Genomic DNA, 21,179 nt, shown 5'->3' with positions numbered 1-21,179 from the left:
GTGGCAACTTTGTAGCTCTGCTCAAGGCGAGATTTAAGGTCTTGTACGTATTGGGAATGTGACTTGTGTCGCTGTTCTTTCACTGGTAACCCAAATGCGAGGTCGACAGGCAACCTTGGCTGGCGTCCAAACATTAGTTCATATGGTGTGAACCCAGTCACCTCACTTCTGGTACAGTTGTACGCGTGGACCAACGGCTTTACAAAGTCCTTCCAGTGAGATTTTTCTTGACTTCCCAGAGTGCCAAGCATGTCTAATAGAGTGCGGTTGAAGCGTTCCACTGGGTTGCCCCTCGGGTGGTATGGTGTTGTTCGCGTTTTGCGGATGCCCGCAATCTGACAGAGTTCCTTGATCAACCGCGACTCAAAATCAGGACCTTGGTCACTGTGCAGCTTCTCTGGGAATCCATAATGGATGATGAAATTGTCCCACAACCACTTTGCAACTGTTCGAGCCTTTTGATTTTGTGTCGGTCCAGCTACAGCATACTTGGTGAAGTGATCAGTGATCACGAGGATGTCCTTTGTGTTGCTTCTGTCTGGTTCAACAGACAAAAAGTCCATACATACTAATTCGAGTGGTCGCGTCGTTGTTATATTCACCAGAGGTGCAGCTCTCTCGGGTAGAGCTTTCCTGCACACACACCTGGTACACGTCCTTATTTTCTTCTCAATGTCCAAAGCCATTCTTGGCCAGTAGAATCTAGCTCTGACTAGATCCACTGTGCGTTCCTTTCCCGTGTGACCCATGTCGTCGTGCAGACTGGTCAATACCACGTCCCGAAGTTCCTCAGGCAAGACTAACTGATGTTGTGGGTGTCCCTCTTCTAGGCGTGTTCTATAGAGGATGCCATTTCGGAGCTCAAACTTGTTCAATTCTCTCAACAAGAGAGGCAGATCTGGAAGCTCGGTTCTTAGACTAGATGGTGGTTTCACTCCGTGCTCAATCTGGGAAATGACATGCTTAATGCACTGATCAGCTCGTTGCTTGTCTCTGAGGTCCTCTTCTGAAAGGTTTGGGATGATGGGTAGTCCTCCAAGCCCGTCCTCATGACCAAAACTGTCAGGCACCGCATCTGCAGAAATGGCCAGGCTTTCAACCAGGGAGATACTACCATCGCAGTCCATTGCATTGTCGGTGCAATAGATAAGTTGTCTCTCACAAATGGCTTGAACGACCTCTGGATTAACCACTTCAATGTCTCCTGGGTCAGATAGGTGATGTTGAGTGAAACGACGTATCCTGTCCCACTCTTTCTGAGATGGTAGGTCATCACGCAGATTGCCGTGAGGGCGTCTCGACAATGCGTCAGCATCTCCATTTTGTTTCCCAGGGCGGTACTGGAGCTTAAAAGAGAAGGTGGAGAGTGCAGCCAGCCACCTATAGCTGGTTGCATCGAGCTTGGCAGAAGTAAGTATATAAGTGAGAGGATTGCTGTCAGTGACCACCGTAAACTGATTGCCATACAGATAGTCACTGAACTTCTCTGTCACAGACCACTTCAATGCCAGGAACTCAAGCTTGTGAGCCGGGTAGCGGGATTCACTACGTGATAACCCTCTGCTAGCGTAGGCAACAACACGCAGCTGCCCCTCCTGCTCCTGATACAAGGCCGCTCCGAGGCCGGTGGAGCTTGCATCTGTGTGTAGGATGTAGGGCAACGTGGGATCTGCAAAGGCTAGAACTGGGGATGTTGTCAGTTTGTCTATAATCATTTCGAAGGCCTGCTGGCAAGCGGGTGTCCAACGGTCCAGAAATGGTTCTTTTGGGTGGTAGTACTGCCCACTCTTGTCTTTTGACTTGGGATGCTTCTGAACAGGTGGGTACCCCGATGTCAGGTCATTCAGAGGCTTTACTATGCTTGAATAGCCTTTGATGAACTTCCTATAGTACCCGCAGAATCCCAAGAAGGCTCTCAGCTCTTTTAGGCGGTGAGGAACTGGCCAGGTCCTTAATGCTGCTATCTTCTCTGGGTCTGTTTCCACTCCCCGCTCCGACACCACATGTCCCAGATAACGAACCGAAGACTGGAAGAACTTGCATTTTTCTGGAGACAGCTTCAGCCCGTACTCCTTCAACCGGTTGAGAACCTTGATGAGTCTGGCTTCGTGTTCTTCTAAAGTCTTTGAAAAGACTATCAGGTCATCCAGAAAAACTACAACCTCCTTCAGGTTCATGTCGCCCATGCACTTTTCCATCAGCCTCTGGAAGGTACTTGGGGCGTTCGTCACTCCTTGAGGCATGCGATTAAACTCCCAAAAACCAAGCGGGCAGACAAAGGCAGTCTTGGGCTTATCAGCTTCATCAACCTCAATCTGGTAATAACCAGACTTGAGGTCGAGAACACTGAACCACCTGGAACCAGAGAGTGCTGTGAAAGTGTCGTCCATCCTTGGGAGTGCGTACGCATCCTTCACTGTCTGCAGGTTCAACTTCCTGTAATCAATACAGAGGCGAACTTGACCATTTTTCTTCCTGACCACAACAATAGGAGATGAAAATGGAGACTCGCTCTCACGAATCACTCCAGCATCAAGAAGTTCTTGAAGATGTTTTCTGACGGCTTCCACATCGTTTGGGTGGATTGGCCGGGCCCTGTGCTTGAATGGTGTTTGGTCAGACAGCTTGATGTGATGCTTTACTTTACCTGTCCTCCCAAAGTCAATATCATTCATGGCAAAGACTTCAGGTATGCCATTTAGCTTTTCCACAATTCTGTCTCTCCACTCTGGAGAAATGTGAGATTCCCCAAAGTCAAAGACCAGCTTAGGTTGATCAGGGGACTTGGATCCAGGTAGCTTGGTTGGCTCCTGACCCTCCGTCGCACTCTGTTTGTGCGGTAGAATAGCCTGGATTGCATTGAGCTCAGCAATCACGCTCTTGGCCGGAATAGTGATGTCGTGCTCAGACGCATTAGAAATCACAACTGGTAGCCTGCATGGGGATCTGGTCGGTATGTTAAGGAGGCAGGTCTTTACTAGAAGTCCTCCAGGCAGAGACGATGTAGGGTACTCCACAATGGCACACTTCTCCGACTGGAGTCCCTTGACTGCTACAGTTCCCTCTAAAACAACAGTTTCTCCAGCCGGAACAACCTTCTTGTCTTTCCCATGCATCCTCACCACTCCAATGTTACTGTCATGACATTGTTCATGTCGCAGTTGTAATACTTTCAGCACAGTCTTGTAGCCATCTGCTGAAGGGTGGTGGATCACTGGACCTTTCTCTTTGTGCATGTTATATGCCACATCAAGGGTGTTAGTACCAATCAGTACATGAAAGCCAGATGTTCCACTGTCTGGGACCACTAAGGCCAAGGTTGGGACATCACACTCCTTCCCCAGGAATTGTTCTGGGAAGGTGATGGTGATTTTAATGTAGCCCAAATAAGGCACGGGTAACCCATTGGCACCTTCAACTTCCAATAGATCATACAGTGGCTCTATCTGTGTTTTGAACAGATGTTGATCAAAGAAGGACTTGGTAACCGTAGTCACTTGTGAACCTGTGTCCATCAGACAGTTAAACTGTTTATCTTGGATCATCACTTGGCATGTACTCTTTGTACCTATCAGTTTTGGGGAAACCTTCGAAAGGTGTTTCCTGACATTACACTGGTTCAAAGCAGCACTTAATTTAGGTGTAGCGTCTTTATTAACAGGGCGCTGGTGAGTTGCTACAGCCTCAGTTTGCCCTACAACTGAGGCTACATCTAAAAATTTTCATTGGGAGTTAGATGGTCGGTTGCATCCCAAAGACGCTGCTTTTCTTTTAGCTGACTTCTTTTTTCATCAACGAGAGTGGGGTTTGGTTCGTTAGTGCAAGTTGAGGAAATGTGGCCATCCTGACCACACTTGAAACAATACCAGGCTTTTGGCCTTGCATTCTGTTTTGGGTTGGATGACTTCCAGCTTGGTGCTCTAGGGTTAAGTTTAGGTGGTAGTGGTTGGCTGGATGTGTGCTCAGCGCTCCCCTTGGGTTTCGAGGTCTTTTGGGGTTTCTTTGACATCAATGCGGTAAGCTGGCTCTGAAGAGATGCGACCTGCTGTTTGAGTTCCGCCAACGTGTTGGACTCGGGTGGGATCACTACTTGCTGGCTGCAGGCACATGTGCTTTGCGAGCTAGTAATGGCCCGCTGTCGATTTGAGCTGAGGTGCTTCTTCATGCGTGTGACTTTGGCTGCATGTCTATCCTCTTCAGTACGGATCTGTAACAGGAGCTCTGCAAACGCTGGAGGGTGACTTTTCTTTTCTTCTAGGTTGAGGTCAGAGAGCAAGATGTTGTCCCAACAACCGCGGCAGAATTGTTTGAGAATATATTTGTCTGCTTCTTCAGCAGCAATTCCTCCCCTCTTAACAGCAAGGTTTAGAACAGCCTGGAGGCGGCAGAGGTAAGACGAAGCCTTTTCACCAGGATCCTGAAGAGTGTTCATAAACTGGGCGAAAAGTTCTTCGCCATCTTCAACAGTTCCAAAGGCTGCATCCAGCAGTTGAAGGTAAGTTTCAGGGGTAGCTTCAGGACTTAGCCTTTTAACAATATCTGCTGCAGGGGAGAGCAAGCTTTCAACCATTTTCCGAGACTTCTGAAGATTGGACAGAGTGGGATCTTTCCTGAGAAGCTCAGCATGTGATCGCCATGTGTCGTAGTCGGTCTCATTACTGGGTCTTGGGGTTTTTCCTGAAAATGGGTGAAGCTTGATGGGAAAATGTGGATATGTGTTACAGTCACTTTTCCTTACAATGTGTTCAACGATGACCTTTTGAACTTCAGGTGGATGGAGGTCACTCTCCCTGATGGGTAGATTTTGCCTCAGGATGGTGGGTGGCTTTGGTTTGGGGCAATCTTGACCGGAATCTGTTAAGGAGGGACTTCTGAACATCCGGTGCTCTGAGGTTTCAACTGTTTCAAGAGATGTGTCGAACGGTTTGGCTACAGATGCCTCATCAATGCTGTCAGTTCCAATTGCCTCACTGATCTCTGACATCATGTCTCTCAGCACTTCTTCGTAGTCTTTCCCACTTAATTTTGCCAATTTCTTTATCTCATTGAGGTAGGTTTTGGTAACATTGCAGCCAACCTTCGTAGTGTAAATGCTAGCCAAAGCTTGAACGAGATACCTGACACTTGGGTTCTCTTTGAGTTCATGTGTGTAAGGCAAAAGAGAAGATAAGGCTTCAATGGCGGCACCATCTTGATATTCAATAATCAGGTTTTTATAAAACTCTGATTCAGCATCAGTTACTGAAACAAGCCTAAAAGAACCAAATTTCTTCAGAAAGTCTATAATCTCCTCATCTTCTGGCGATTCAAGCAACCCACTTACAATCACTGCATTAGGGACTTTGATACCTGAGTTAGCTATGAACTCCATCTTTGGCAATGACAAACAACTTTTAACAACTTTTTTTTTTTTTTTTATACAATTCCCCAAACTTGAGATATGTTTCACTGCTGACACTTAACTAGGCTCCTGGCTGGCTCGCCACTTTTGTAACAGGTATTACAATTAAACAACATGAGATATGCATTAAATTATTGTCTCGACGACTTTGGACCAGTATCAGAAAGTTCTAGGTAAGACTATGGAGCCTTGAAAGGATCAGCAGAGAAGGAACCACACAATGATAGAATAGATGTGATTTGAGTAGAAACTGTATTGAAAGTTGTAAAGTTTACAAACCCTGCCTGTCTAAAGCCGGCTTCCTACAGTGCACAAACGCACATTAAAGGGCCCAAAAATAAAATCAAAACAACATCCTCTTTAAGGAAATTCTCCAAAGAGTTTCAATTAAAGAGCTTCCGCTCCCGTTGCTCAGTCCACTTCTCTTTAGAAAGAGAAATTAGAGTTCCTTGTGTGTGTTTCTGTCCATTGGTTCTAACACTACCCGGGTAGATTTTTAAAGTGTTAGTCTTATCTGTATCAAGGAAGGTAGTAATAGTCCTGAGGTTCGCTGAAGATGGATCCCACGGCTGGCCACACCGCACTCGGGTCCGTCGACAGTCACTCTCTCGGGATTGGCTCGCCACTGAACCCACAGGGTTCAGATCTCAAATGATCCAGTCCTGGTCAAAAACCAATCTATGCACACAGTGCAGAGTGCATACATTACTATTTTATCTATTCTTCTTCCATCACTCATCTTTCAGTCAAGTATTGCTCAAGTATAACAAATTATTTTAGTTATACAATGTCTCAACCATCCTAAAATAATTTGAGTTACATCACACAAGGTCTTAGTGCAACAGAAAATATACCTTATATTTACCCTTTTGGGAATAAATAAACTTATAAGATTCACTCTCCCATATTTATCCTTTTAACAGCTTGCTTTTAACTGTTCTTCTTTTTTCAGATATTTCAACCTGAATTATTTCTCAGAAAAATATATCAACTTCTTTAAACATTAATACATCAACAGGGTAATGAGATCCCTCACATTTTATAATCACATTTTATGAACTTTTTGCATCTTCATCAAATGAATTAACTTCTAAGTCAACAAAACTGAAAGGGTGCATTTAAGCACTACATGACAATATTACTGCTTCTCCAACGTTTTGGAAAGCTAACAAACTCAGATGAATCACAGTAATGTTAGAACACAGAGATCGCTAAGCAGTAACTTAATACTAGCGGTTAGCTGGGCACATTCTAATGTATACTTTAGCACTTAAAATTAAACATCTGCACATCAGTGATCTTACAGTACTTTAAACATAAATATCACAACTCCGACTGGTTTTATTTTTTAAAGCAGAAAATATATTGACAGCAGTCAACTACATGTCTTTATGGTGCTAACATTCATGTAGCATCCCTTACCGGAGCTCGTGGTGAGATAGCTCGTCCAGCTGACGCAGCTTCCCACGGCCGTATTTCACAGATCTCAGATCCTAATAAATAGCCATCTGTTAACAGCTAGTATGTGAAGATAAATTGCGAATTTAACTTTTATTTCAGTTTTTCTTACCAGGATCTTTCAGCTAATTTGGCGGTTGCCTCGTGAGTAGCGGTTGCCTCGTGAGTAATGGCTTCCACAACAGGAAATGTTGACTAACAGAAAGTCATCTCAAGGCATACTCGCCTCCTAGCGGCGGGGAGGGAAAATTACACCTCCAACCTTATGCAGCAGCACAACCCACAAATCTGATGTGGGTTACATTAGGCATTCGTTTTCGATGGTTAGGGTTCAAGTATGGAAATCATTATGTCAATTAGATGTCCTCACTAAGATATAAAAACGAGTGTGTGTGTTTTCGTGTGTTCTGACCTGCAGTCATTTTGATTTATTCGTGGATATTCATACAGTTTTCATGCAAAACAGTTTAAGCTCTCAGAACTCTGTCTTCTACATGCTGGGTTTACTGGAAACTCTAAACTGACCATAGGTGTGAATGTGAGAGTGCATCGTTGTCCAGGATGTGCCACACCTACCACCTTATGAGAACAGGGATGGGTTCCAACCTTCCCACAGCTAAATGATGGCTGGTTAAACCAACCAAGCGCTTTTAAGCACTTTTATCATATTTTCAAAGCAGTTATGATTCATTATATGAGTCATCTAAAGAAACTGTGAAGATGTTCAAAGCACTAATTACAGTCCTGTAAAAAAATATCAAAACTAACTTTGATATTCAGCTAACCAGAGTAAATACAAAATGCATATTTTAAAAACATTATTTAATTTATCAAAGGAAAATCTATCCAAACTTAGCTGACCCCATGTGGGAAAAATAATTGCCCCAGATCAGGAATTAACTGTGACCCAGTTTAATTTCACCAGCCACACCCCGGCCTGATTACTGCCAGACCTGCTGAACCAAGAAATCGCTGGAGTAGAGCCTGAGAAACTGAAGCAGGCTTAAAGATCTCAAAAAGCATCACATCACAATCTAAAGGAAGAGCTGAGAAATAAAGTCACATTTATGAGTCCGGAAAGGTTACAAAGCCATTTCTAAGGTGCTGAGAGCCACCATCCACAGGAGTGCATCAACAACTCATCCAGAAGGCAGAGTGAGGACTGCAGATCCCACTTGTCAAAGTTAAGGTCAGTGTTCATGATTCAACAATGAGATCATATTCAGATGGTTTGGTGTGACTGTCAGTAGGCTGGCCATGCTAGAAAACTCTCCAGTGTGGAAATTTCTCAATAATATCGGCCAAAAGTTCTCCACAGAGATGTGAAAGAGTCATTCTCAGTCATCCAAACACTTTAGTGCAAAAATAGCATTTCTTTGATGATCTGAAACATGTTAATATGACAAATATGCAAAGAAATAAAGAAGGGGCAAATATTTTCCACACAGATGTCTATGAACACATCTATGAACATGGGTTCAGCCCCTATTGTAAAGCTAAATAAGCCAGGGTCTGAATATATACCTACATTAAGATGAATTATAGCATTGTAGTGAAGGTCATTTACTCATTTTCAGTCTTAACAGAGAGTAGAGCATCATCGACAAAGAACACAGGCACGATTTGGATTTTTTGGGGGGGAAGCTTTATTTTGATAATATCAACACTCACATAAATCCATATGACCAACAAACTGCTTGTTCCTGAGTTTTAAGTTGCTTAGCGAACCAGACACTAAACAAACAATCACATTTTCAGTTTTTTCATGTACCGATATCACAGACCCTTTACTTCTAAAACAAAACACACAGAATACAAAACATAACGTCCTTCAAAATATTTTGTCTTTCATAAAATTGATAGTTACATAAAAAAGGCAAGATATTGTTTTAGTAGGCAGAAAAATAGCTGATCATTTTCATATTAAGCTTAAATTCTTAATTTATTCATGTTGTGGTCGATCCCATCTTTCTCCTCGCTGACTTGGAACCACTGCTCTGGCTGAAGGGTCAACGTTTGATTCACTAGGGTTTCACTCCAGTGCAGCGTTTGCCCTGTAGGAATACAAATGTTCAGAAACCCCAAGGTCATTATTTTCACCACGGCTTTAACTTCCTGTTTTGTCAAGCATGGTGCCTAATGACACAGTAACAGGGGACTCTTGTGTAATCCAGTCGAGTGCAAGAACAGCGATTAAGTGATTGCAGCTTGTGTCTCGACTTGTGCTTTCTAAGATAAAAACGTACGGGTCACTAGCGAGGAATAAAAGAGAGTGTTCTAAAAATAACCAACTATCTATCACAAAAGCAACACAGAGGGTAACAATGTGCACCTAGCAAACAGCTGAAGGTGAGAGGTGAGCACCACCACATGACCAGTATCAGGATTAGCGGTTTAACAGTTCATTGGCCTCAAAACACTTGAAATTAAATGAGGCTTGAAACATGTGGCTGCTTTGGTTAAAGTCTGTGAGGAGTTTAACTGATGATGCCACGACAGCATAAAGTCCAAATATATATGATCTAACATTTCTAAATCTCACTATTTAATACGTTGCAGCTTTTTCTGGTGTTTTTATTTGAAGACATGTTATTATTTATTATTTATTTATTGTATTGCTTAGTAAATGTTATATTGTAAAATAAGAATAAGTGCATGTGAAATGTGCACTGGTGTCAATTTTAAATAATAAACATCTGTTTAAGGGTTATTTTTTATCCATAACACTCATCTTGGCCTGACTTCTAACCTCAGTGTCTAAACCTTCAGGCCTAAAGTGACCTCTGTTCAGTGATATAAAAACAATTGAAATCCAGATGTTTCAGGCACCATCCCCCCAAAAATATCCAGAAGCTCGTCACAGACAAAACATTAACCCAAGAAAGCAAAAGGAGACGAATTGGAGATGAAGCAGGAGATTAAACTAACATCTTACTGATGTAGAAAGTCCATGTTAGGAGGTGGTGGGTGTAAGTTCTGGTGTTTTAATATTAAAAAGACTTTGATTTGATTTAAAATTTGGACCTTTGGACTTTTAAATTCACTGCTTGGTTTTAACTTTGCCTGAAGATAAGTTTCACACAGTGGGACTGATGTGATGATTTTCTGGGAGTACCTGTTCAGCGCACATAAGCAGTCTTCTTAAAACTGCAGCTTACATTCCTAAAAAGCGGCACTATTCCTTCAAATCAAGTGTATTTCGCTTAAGTAGGGTCACCATCTCGTTTAAAAACATCTAAAGAGTTTATCTTGCTGAGAAGCAGAGTAGAGTGAACGTACCGTGTAGTTTTGTTTCTTGCAGAATTTCCTCAGCTGATCCACGTGGCGTTTCAGACCTTCCACCCACTTTTCATTAACGGGGGCGCACATTGTCCGGCCACCTCTGGACAGAAATCTGCCAGAACACAAATCACTCAGGTCAAAATGAGCTTGTGATAGCAGCATGTCTCTATATCCTGATCCCTTACATACATAATCCACTGCACCTCATCAGAACTTACATTGTGGCATCAATAGCGCAGCCTTGTCCCTGGACCTGATGGTGGTAGTTTGCGACGAGACCTTTCCCGATAGGTTTTTTTGCCACACTCAAGCAGCAGTCAACGGGCACCTGTGCCAGCGTCACTGAAACACAAAGAAGACCGTGTCAGCAAAAGGTGACGCTCCAAAACGAAACCACGAACACATGCTCTGTCTCTGAGGTCATGTTTGTGAAGGATAAGGTGACGTAGGTTCAGTCCAGCTGAGCTGTGAGGTTTTACAGGAAAACAGCTGTTATAGTTTTTTAAGCGTCAGGTTACATATCAGGTTCGTATATTTGCCTCTTTTCATTCATAGTTTTTAAGATTTTTCTTTTTAGTTGCATCATTTTTCATCATTACTACTTTTATATATTTAAAGAACATATTTCCAGGAAAGGTTTGTTCAGCACTACATGCGTGCAACTTATTAGTAGTTATTAGGATGCAGTCCCCAGAGTGACGAACACGCCCAGGGGCATGGCACGCTTTTGTCACTGGACAGGGATTTTCCACAGTTGAACTTTAGCTTTCACCTACAACAAAGAATGCACCAAGGCGAGGGGAATGCCACTGCCACACCTTTGCCATTGCACTGATAAACAATGCTTATCAGCATATTTATAGTTAATTTTCACATTTACTTAATATTCTGCTCATCATTTTACTATATTTTTACTGGATGTCACCCTCATCTCTACATCCTGCACGAGACTTTGCTGTCCTCTTTTGTTCAGCTCTTTAATGATTCATAAATTGTAAATCTAGCAGAAACAATTGGAGATGCATTTGTCAGGAATCTCTGCAAACGTAAAACTCAAATTCTACAGAACCACAGATGTATATTTAGGATTACTGCTTTCTCTATTTGTCATTTCAAGTGATTATTTTTTAAAGATACATTGCATCCCTTTAAGCCTACAGACATGTTTTTGCAGTGATTCATTTCATATTTCTGCCTGAGATGAAAATGCATGAATAGAAAATAAAAAGATTTGGCACCGGAGGATGCCTGGGAGAAACTCACCTGTGCAGTAACAAGCGATGAAAAGGATGGAGAGGAAGAGTCTGCCATCACCCCTTGGAGCCATGTCTGGTCTTGCAGGAAGAGTTGCCTTTTGGTTTCTCTGGAGACAGATGCGCTGATGCAGAGCCTGTTCTTCCCTTCAACAACTACTGTGGCAAAGGAAGTGAGGGGACTGCTGCTGCAGCACTCCTTATATAGGAACCGTGCACTATGCAACCGGCCTGTTCAAACTTTCACTTTTCATCATCCCACTTTGTTCTTCCTGTTTCTACTTCTCCTAAACCCTTCCCTCTTAATCAAAGAAAAATCCCCTCTTTTATTTAGCTTTAACAGCTGTTTCTTGGCACTGTCTGTTGACGATAACAAGATGAAATTAATCAGACATAACATTAAGCACACATTTGATCAAACCCCAGGAGTTTGTAGCATCCGTCCATTTTCTTCCACTTATCCAACTCAGGTCTGCGCAGGTGGAGAAGTCGAAGTCTAAGACAAACAGCCAGTCACACCCACTAGTTTACCGAACCAGTGCATGTGTTTGGACTGTGGGGGGCAGCTGGAGTGACAGGAGAGAAACCCTGCAGACACAAACATGTGACTCTTGCACTGACTTTAAAAATTGATAAAAATAAATAAATAAATAGCTGTAGTCTGCTTTTGGGAGCCCCACTGGACCACATTGGACTGTATTCTCAGTCACAGTGTCCACTGACATTTCCCATATTGTTTAACAGCTTCTATGGAGATATTAAAGTAACAAGAGCAAATATAGTACAGTTAAATGCTTCGGTCATATAGATTAGAAACAACTAAAGGATTTGACTTGCCATTTGACTTGTATCGCTGTGTGCTGAATCCAGTGGACTTGGGCTCACGTACAACTAGATAAGGCATAGCTTAAAGCAAACCTATGAAGCACAGGGTGTGGACACAAGTGAAATAAAAGCTCAACTTTAAAAATAAGGCAGGACATTTAATTTACTTCTATTAAGTTCTAAAAATGGTTAGTAATTCATGGATATGGCAGCTCAGACACTGCAAGGACCAAGAACTGAATAGTGGCACAGTGGTTAGCACTGCTGCCTCACAGCAAGAAGGTCCTGAGTTCAATTCTACCATGAAGCAGGTGTCTGTGGGGTGTTTCCTAGCAATCGCAGGGCAGAGGTTGTACTTGCAGATCTGGTTGAATGAGATGTAGTCGTGCTTGTTGCACTTTAAAAAAATAAATAATAATTCTGCCTGAAGGAGTACCAGGACCACATTTACATTTGAAAAATAGAACCGTTGTTGTTCATTTTGAGAATAAAGTCAAAATGTGTTTAAAGTTTAAAGTCGATTAAAGTTGTTTCAAATAAAATAAACTGACACGGCTGCAATATGCTCTATAAAATGCCTCGTGTAGACGAGCGTAGAGAGCCTGTTTCACTAACGATCTATTTCAACTTATCGATTTAACTGATGTCACATCATCTACAAACAGCACTACATGTGCAGAGGACCAAAGTGGCAACTCCTGTGCTGTAAAACAAAGCTAACACCGACGTCAAAAAGCTGCAGTAATCATGGGACGCTGGCTCCTAAAGGAAGTCAACCTCCACAGACCCTCGCTGTAAAATGCCCAACTTCACGCATTTAAAAACATGTTTACAGACTGGAACCAAATCCTTTGCACATTTTCTTATGTAACCTTCAATTTAAATTTTCACATTTGTTTCCCAAAGTGCACTGCCTGTACATGAAAACTACTGGGACATCAATCCTCTGGTTAGGGAGACTTGTGCATCCTCTTGGCCTCCCAGAGGTCACCAGCCTGTCGCACTTACGCTATAGCACCTCACATTAATGTGGCACAAACTGATGTCCTGATGATGTTTCCAAAATCCCAACTGTCTCTGAGAAATTGTGGGTTTTTGTGCAACAATAATTTTTTGAATTATGTATGGAAGTGTTCCTTCCCAGTAAAGGGAGCAGACCAATGTTGAGCAGAAGAGAAATGAAAAGAGGGCTGTTGGGACGTCTCTTTTTCAAATGTTGTCTGACTTTTAATTCAGTTCTATCTGTTTTAGTGCCAGTTCACAGCAACGGTTTCCTCAGTGTGGTTTAATCTAACCAGACAGTTTAATTATTCGTGGCTTCCAGGATTCAGAGAATTTATTCCACTTTGACATCATAGCGTCCCACAGTGACTGCAGATTTGTCTGCTGCACGTTCATGATGATAATCTCCAATTCCATCTCAAAGGTGCTCCAGTGGATTGACTGGTGACTGTGGAATAGAGTAAACTTAGTGTCAGGTTGGCACTGAGCACATTTCTGTATTCTTACAGCAAGAAGGGCTTTGGTTTAAATCCCATCTGGGGCATCTCTGTGTGGAGTTTGCATGCTCTCCCCATTTCTGTGAAGCTAATCTGGCTTCCTCCCAAAGTCCAAAAACACGAGTTTAGATTAACTGGTAGCCTCAAACTGAGCTGATATGTGTGAAACTGATGCATGGATGGTTTTTGTTATTTTAAATAAACATGCATGTCCTTCAGCATAGCTTAGCTGGAATACAGAAAACAAGCAACTTTGAGATAAGAAACAGTGCTCTGAGCAGAGAGCGCTTTAGCCTCCTGTAACACAGCTTTCTTCAAACCTGAGGTGAAGTACCCTCAGGGTCTATTTGACTTTTCAGCTGTAGACTTGTCTGACCAGAAACAATCAAATCAGGACCTGCGATAAGAATAAAGATTCCCATTATTACAACACTTTGTTGTAAACTTCCTCGTTGATCTGTTCCTGCGTAAATGATACCTCCATGGAAGAGCTGTACTTCCAGTGAAACAGATACCGCTGCAGCTGAATGTGGTGTCTGTAAAGAGCAGCTTTCTCTTCCCCCCTTATAGTATTGAGGAACTTAGAACAATTGTGACAGACTGATGACCTCTTACTTTTGAACAACTTGTTGAAGGAAATAAGAAGTTGCTTGCACCACCGTCTTAATGCATTAACAGGAGTAAACACTGATTCTCACGTGTCATTCCAGTGAGTTTCAGTTTCTTGTAACCTGCTGGGTGGCAGTGTTTGGACTTTCCCTGCTGAAGCACTTACAGGAACGTTTTTAAACAGTTGATACGCCTGAATTATAGCCTCTGGCAGGATTCCATTAAGTAGTCCATGTGAAAGGACTGTGTTGGAAAAAGTCTCTCATTATAAATCTGCGTCCTGCATGAACAAGAAAGGACATGTTTTAGCTTTTGCAATGTGTCTTTGAAGACATGCTTACGAGAATAGTTTATGCACGGTTATTGATGCAGGTAGGCATGAAGATTAGAGTTAAACAAGGCCAGAGGTCATCCATACTCATTTCAGAAAACTTTCACCTTTTACCTTTGCCCACTTTTTCACAGTGATTAATACCACGCTGATGTCATTTTTTGCAGTGTGAATTAAAAACATCCAAGCCATGGGCTGAAAATAAAGTGCTGCAGATGTCACTGAAATCGCACTCTTTTGCACTTTCATATGGAGCGTTCTCAAGACGTCCAGAATAAATGGGGCCCAAATACTTTCTTTTATTTTAGAGATGTGAAGGTTACAGCTGGCATTTCAAGAAAAACTGCTACGGCTGCTGTAATGAAATCGAGAATCAGTTTTAGTAACAAGGAAGAACTTTTTTTTAGCACATAAACAGTGTCATGATGCACGAAACCATGGTGCAGAAAGCTGCATCTGGTCAGACAGAAGAACACAAACCTGCAAGAGGGGATTTGTACAAAATGAAATGTAATGGACGGATGCGAGGTCATCGATGGCTGAACGCTCGTGCAATACAGAGGATGTATGTTCTATCACAAGATGGTTGATCAGTTGCTTTCAATAACTCGCTTTCACAAGGGGTTTAGCAGCCGTGGCAACAACAACTGTAATCTCCATGATTTAAATTTTGCCTTCAATCTCCAAATGATCAACAGTTTTTTTCTTAATGTGGCCCTAATACTCCTTCATAGGGCTGCATCAGGAAGCGCATCAGTTATGCACATCCATCCACTTCGGTGCTCCTTGCAAATAAGGAGAAGCTGAAAGAAGCTTTTTAGCAGCATCCTCCAGAGAGCAGTCAGCCCTCACAAACAGCTGACTGTTGCACTCACATGTCAGACGTCTGGTTACTGTTTGGTAACAGAGTCCATGACAGGAACATGTCCTGTTGATCGATCCTGTAACTAACCAGGCTTGCAAATGCTAGCTGATAACTGAGCTAATAACTCCACCCTCTCATCCCAATATGGTCAAATCTGGTTTCAAATACCAAGATGGTGATGGCCATCCTTAAAATGTTGGTGCACAAAATATTGAGATGGTTTTCAGTTCAATTCAGTTCAGTTTTGTTTATGTAGTGCCAAATCACAATAACACTCACCTCACTTTATATTGTAAGGTAAAGGCCCCACAGTAATACAAATTCATTTTGTTGCAACATGTTTTTATATGCGGTCTGTGATTACCAGTCTGTGTCCAAGTTGTAGTTAAACCTGGGAATTTTCTAACTCCTGATAAACCAGATATGGCTTTCATAGATATGGAAGTGATAACAAAACATGAACACTGAGGTAGATTGTGTCTGAAAATGGAAATCTGATGGAAGAAACCAAGTTGAAATGCAAACAAACCTGAAAGATAAACAATCCTAAAGCATGCTGAAGTACTGAGTCAGTTTACAAATCACACTTACGGTAAAGTTTGGAGAAAGTCTCAGATTGGACTGTTTGGGTTTTTTAGTTACCGATAAGACAAGAGTGAAAGTCAACAGAAATCTGAAGCGTTTAGTTTTGCTATGAAAGGACATCTGTAGCAGATCTGACCAGAGTAAGTGCTTCCCCCCCCCCAGGAGCGTGTTTCCTTTTTGGGTGGTCTGTAGTTATACAGATCATGTATCTTGTGGGAAACTCAAAAGAAATGCCGTGAACTGCTGATCTTTGGCTCCCTGGACAGTTTTAAAGTGAGCACAGAGATTCTGTTACGAGCAGGTCAAATGGTCAAAATGAGCTGGAAGCACTTCCTGTTTTCAGACCCTCTGAATCCCAGCCTGGATTCTCATAAATGTTCAGCATGCTTACCGCCAGTCATTCGTCACTTACACTTACAGCAGTCGAGTCTTTAGGCCAACTCCAGTTTCCATTTGAAGGTTTCATAAATTGTCAGGCACAGCTTCCTGGAAGTGGCGTTGTCAAACATTTTCATTTAAATAAACAGCTGTTATTTGATCATTTATTGCCACATGAATAAACACAACGATAATAAACCCCAAAGGCCTGAAAAACTACACAGAAACAGCAAAACCAATATAATGGTAACTGTAACCAAAAAGAAAAGGAGATGCATGTAAAAAAGAGAAAAATAACCTTTTCCAGTTATTATTTGCCTCACACAACGACGTCGATTCTTCTTGGTAAACATTTTAAGGTGTGTGGTAAGTCGATTTAAATATCTTGAATGAGATACTTCGCTAAAGGGGTAAAATTCTAGACGTCTGACACACTTGGAACTTTTGCCCAGAGCTGTACATTGAAGCATGAGGAAATCACAAATGCAAGCAACAATTAACCACATTTTACTGTTATGTATGTGAACCAACTTACTACAGTATGTATGCAGAGCAGACTGGTTTCAAGCGGCGAGCATCGTGAGAGTCGGAGGCACACTTTGTAAAAGACGTGTACGCACAAGCAAAGCAGCAACAAGAAGGGTAAACACCTGTAACCACCACTAACCTCTCACACATCATCAACATCACATTTAAAAAAAGGATGACAAGTGTAGCTCGAGCTGACATTTAGATGTTTATCTAAATGCTAGAACAGCTTTGAAATTCACACGAGTTGTTCGCACTAAAGTAAAAACCAGCATTTCATGCGGCTACCGCTTTTGCGCCAGCTGTGGTCTCAAGGCCGGAGCTGAACAAAAACACCCTGATAACAGACTGTGGATAGACGGTTTCTTCCTATCCTACGCAAGGCCACCTGGGTCGGCTGGAAGACTGTTTGCTTAGCCTGGCAGGGTGAAGGACACTGTCTCAGCTGAACTCTGGACACGCACACAAACACACTGATACACACTCACACCCCCCTTTCCAAACGCCTTCGATGCTTTTCTCCTCCCGGGTCAGATGGCAGGTCGACTGGACCGGCGCAGACATGCTGCAGGACCGGATGCGCTGTCTCTCACCCTTTTACCCGTCCCTGTTGCTTGTCTTGTGTTTCTGTGGTGTATTGACAGTCATGTGCTTTTTGTGGGGTTTTTCTGTTATCAAACTGTTCTCCCATTAGGAGCTCACTCTGAGTGGAGTTTTTTTCTCTTCCTCTCACCTCACCTCATGTTATGTATTTTCGTTGTCTTTTCCTATCAGCCCACCTCTCTGACATGTCTTCCCAATGTGTTGTTTGTGTAAAGTTTGGTCAGAAGGTTCCTTTGTAAGTGCGCATGCGCCATCAGCGTGCTGCCTGCTGTAAGTATTCTGATTAGATTCAGTTCATCCCGACGTCCAGATTAACAGAATCTACTTTTTGGGAAAGAGGTTAGGTCATGTGCAAATACTCCAAAAGTCCAAAACACTCAATTGTAGATGGTTATTCTACTCCTAGCTGTTAGCCACAGCTGTGGCTGTAAGCACAGAACACTCAGCAGCTTGCTGTTCTGACCTTCTGTTTGCAAGGACAAGCAAATCAGAAGACAGCTTAAAGGACGTGTTTCTGCTGCAAGACCCAGTATATGAGGAGTTTGTTTTGTTTGCTTTGATCATAATCATGTAAACTCACTCTAGTATAGAAATATGATCTCGGAAATGAGGAGAACTGGTCCACTTTAACAGTTCTTCAGTGTGTGTGTGTTCATAGTTCTTCTGGCACGACACCAGTTCCACATATCAGCAGGTAACATCTGTGTGGCTGCTGGATAACACATCGCGCTCACAGAGGTGCAGAGTGAGATACCGCTAAATACACCCTGATAAGGAACTCATGTTCCCTCCACCATCACACGTCTTTTATCTGAGCACATATGGCTCAGTTTGTTTTCATTCACTCTCAGTTATCGTTTTATTCTGTTTTATTGTTTGGGCTTTTTAGTTCTTTGAATTTTACTTTGGCGTTGCTGTAGCTCAGGAGGAAGAGCAGGTCATGTGCTAATTAGAAGGAATTGGAATTGCATGGCAAATTTCCTTTGGCAAGATACAGAATCCCACGTTGCTCTCTGGTGTGTGAATGAAGTGTGTGTGTGTGTGTGTGTGTGTGTGTGTGTGTGTGTGTGTGTGTAATTAGAAAACGTGACAACTTTTGTTTTTCTTTTCTTAAATGATTTGTTAGAGAAACAGACGATTTAGTCATAAATAAAAAGACAGCAACTAGAATTTACAAAATAATATCCGAGTTTATTTTGGGATAACTCTCTACAATACGTTTGATATATACAAGCCGTGTCATCAGATTTTGTACAAGCTCTTGCAAAAACAGAAATGCGAGTCATTCACAGACACTGACAGAAACAGGATTGTAACACTGCTGTCAGTTCCAGGGCAAGTTCAGGCAAATCTTTCTATTTCTGTGGATCATTCATAACAAAAAGGAAGAAAGAAAAAAGAGACGTCCACAGCTGCTCGTCTCAGAGTTCGAGTTTCACCACAGTTTCACCGCAGTCACCACAAAAAAACAGAAGAAACACATGTAGCTATATATTGAGCCAATGGCCGAGGCATGGCAGCTTATACAGGACAACATTATAAATAAGATGAAATGATGATTTCTCCGTAATCGCTCTAACAGGTTTTAATCTTCTACAGTGCAACATTGCCATCACAGACTATGAGATCTGGTTGTCTCCATCCATCCTTCCCAGAGTTTGTTCATCTAAGAAAAAGCAGAAGATTCATTGATTAGCCGGTGCACAGGGAATAACTTTTAAAAATCACATGTGATGGAGTGAGGAAATCGCTTCGTTCTCACCTCATTTACTGTTGCTTTTTCTTGTTCACGATATTGATGAGATTTCTCACCCATGGTTTCTGGCTGGGGTGGATGACACACAGAGTTCTGCCACTGTTGGTAATGAACCTGAAAAAGCAGATGAGATCATGACGTGAGATGAGGCAAATACAGGTAAACCAGGCACTGTGGGTCTTTAGGAAAGCAACCCTGCACAAATACACTCACTACTTAATACATATGCATGAATGTTGTGCACGTGTTTGACACTTACACAGTAGCGCTTATTTGACAGCCTTTCCCAGCTTCCTGAATGATGTAGTCCACGATGTTTTTGGAGGGCAGACGTTTGTCGATAGCTTGCAGACAGCAGTCCATTGCGATCTCACCTGCAGGGAGAAATTACAAGAGAAGACTTGTAAGGACACACACCAATGTCAGTTTAACAGGCAGAAGAGTTTTATACATGTGATAGTCTAAATCTGAGAGATGTCATGCAGTCTGCACCTGTTTTCTCTCTGTCTTACCTGATGCAAAGCTAAAGCAGAGGACGCCCAGCAAGAGCAGAGCTGCAACTCGGGAAGCCATGTCTCTGATTCTTCGTAGGTTTGCTGCGGCTTGGCTGCTTGAGCGAGTCTCTTCAGGAGAGCAGAGGAGGCGATGGTGTGAGGAGGAGAACTACAGGTGCATTTATACAGGTGAGCAGGCGAAACTGAAAGTGTTCTCTCAGCTCATTGACTGGAAATGGGTGAAAGTTGGCACAACAACAAGGAAATGTTGGCACGTGGCAGGACAATTACGGCTTAACTCCTCCTGACTTTTGGTTTTCTTGCCAAAGAAACTTAACGAGTATTTTTTTTTTTCCCACATGCTTTCCTGACACCAAGCAGGAGTCTTTTTTTCATGTATGTTTTGTGCAAATGTTACAAAAAAGGAAAGATTTTGCAATCAAATAAATTGGAGTCTTCTGATTTTTGGGAAAATAAAAGTCTGAGGATTAGCTTGTATCAGTCAGTGCAGGTGACCCACTAGTGCAAGACAAAGAGCAGTGACTCTGAGATTCTCTGCAACTAATGTAAAACTGGATGGAAACATTGCAACATCCATCCATCTTCATCCCCTAAACAAAGTCAGGTCACCTGAGCCTATTTTCCCTTTCACAGGGTGAGAAGCACACTAGTGTCTGCTCAAGTGGAAATCCTGGAGAAAGCTCAGGCATGTGTAATTTAAGCTTCTATTAAGCAATATTAAAAAGGGGGGAACTAGCTGATATCTGCATCCACAGCTGTGCTGCTGCATCATGACTGCAAATTGTTTTTAGGCTATTTTGGTGCACTACACTACAAAGTAACAACAACATATCAAAGCAGGTTAACACGACACATTTCTGCAAAACCAAACAATTCTTGCAAAACTTATATAGCTCAGGTATTTGCATCATTGAGTGGATGAGCACATGGAGCACCAACTACACAACATGGTTTGTCATACATGGAGGGAACACTCAGACACAAAGTTATCAGATTTGGTTCATAACACAAAAGCAGTCAAATAGGAAGCTAAGAAGTGTTTTGTGCGTCATTTGCTTTCAAACATGCTCGAAACAAAAAAAGGTCTCACTTGTGATGCCACGTTTGACTCTGAAGTGAGCTGTGTTTGAACACATTCAGTTTTCACACTGGCTGCATGTCAGCACTGGCAGAGCTTCGAGAATTCTGTGCTCATTTTACCTCATTAAAGCTTTAGGTTTATTTTACAGCTTTTAACAATATTGATTTCAATTAGAAATTAAGTATTATTGTAGTTTTATGAACCACTGGA

The 21,179-nt window shown here is 42.3% G+C and overlaps 2 protein-coding genes and 1 long non-coding RNA gene across 3 annotated transcripts; all 3 read right to left on the bottom strand.

Annotated features, from left to right (window-relative positions):
• Positions 1-5,532: 5,532 nt before the first annotated feature.
• LOC146621834 (uncharacterized) lies at positions 5,533-7,108 on the bottom strand. The gene is made up of 3 exons (XR_014906600.1): positions 6,972-7,108; positions 6,824-6,894; positions 5,533-6,079 (listed from the first exon to the last, which is right to left on the bottom strand). It is a non-coding gene; the product is annotated as an uncharacterized LOC146621834 (long non-coding RNA).
• A 1,524-nt stretch (positions 7,109-8,632) lies between these two features.
• Positions 8,633-11,550, bottom strand: LOC146621833 (C-C motif chemokine 19-like). Its single transcript, XM_085366912.1, has 4 exons — positions 11,405-11,550; positions 10,360-10,483; positions 10,139-10,253; positions 8,633-8,913 (listed from the first exon to the last, which is right to left on the bottom strand). The coding sequence occupies exons 1-4, from the start codon at positions 11,466-11,468 to the stop codon at positions 8,884-8,886; spliced, it is 333 nt and encodes a 110-aa protein (XP_085223038.1). The 5' UTR covers positions 11,469-11,550; the 3' UTR covers positions 8,633-8,883.
• A 7,834-nt stretch (positions 11,551-19,384) lies between these two features.
• Positions 19,385-19,946, bottom strand: LOC146621832 (C-C motif chemokine 21-like). The gene is made up of 3 exons (XM_085366911.1): positions 19,886-19,946; positions 19,633-19,747; positions 19,385-19,487 (listed from the first exon to the last, which is right to left on the bottom strand). Exons 1-3 carry the CDS (start codon positions 19,944-19,946, stop codon positions 19,385-19,387), a joined length of 279 nt encoding a protein of 92 aa, XP_085223037.1.
• Between the last annotated feature and the right edge of the window lie 1,233 nt (positions 19,947-21,179).

This window comes from Diplotaxodon limnothrissa, linkage group LG12 (assembly GCF_057381915.1).
Source record: "Diplotaxodon limnothrissa isolate DT_005_m linkage group LG12, D_limnothrissa_male_GT1.1, whole genome shotgun sequence".
NCBI lineage: Eukaryota > Metazoa > Chordata > Actinopteri > Cichliformes > Cichlidae > Diplotaxodon > Diplotaxodon limnothrissa.
The sequence above is the reverse complement of the archived record's forward strand: the minus strand, read 5'-3'. Positions and strand labels throughout refer to the sequence as shown.

Bases quoted from the DNA above. Each gene is read 5' to 3' on its own strand.
- LOC146621832 (XM_085366911.1), bottom strand. From the start codon at position 19,946: ATGGCTTCCCGAGTTGCAGCTCTGCTCTTGCTGGGCGTCCTCTGCTTT. The intron at 19,748-19,885 runs GTAAGACAGAGA...TTCTCCCTGCAG, and splicing joins CTGCTTTAGCTTTGCATCAG to GTGAGATCGCAATGGACTGC. The intron at 19,488-19,632 runs GTAAGTGTCAAA...CTGCTTTTTCAG, and splicing joins TGTCAAATAAGCGCTACTGT to GTTCATTACCAACAGTGGCA.
- LOC146621833 (XM_085366912.1), bottom strand. From the start codon at position 11,468: ATGGCTCCAAGGGGTGATGGCAGACTCTTCCTCTCCATCCTTTTCATC. The intron at 10,484-11,404 runs GTGAGTTTCTCC...TTTGTGTTTCAG, and splicing joins CATCGCTTGTTACTGCACAG to TGACGCTGGCACAGGTGCCC. The intron at 8,914-10,138 runs GTACGTTCACTC...GTATTCCTACAG, and splicing joins GCAAGAAACAAAACTACACG to GGCAAACGCTGCACTGGAGT.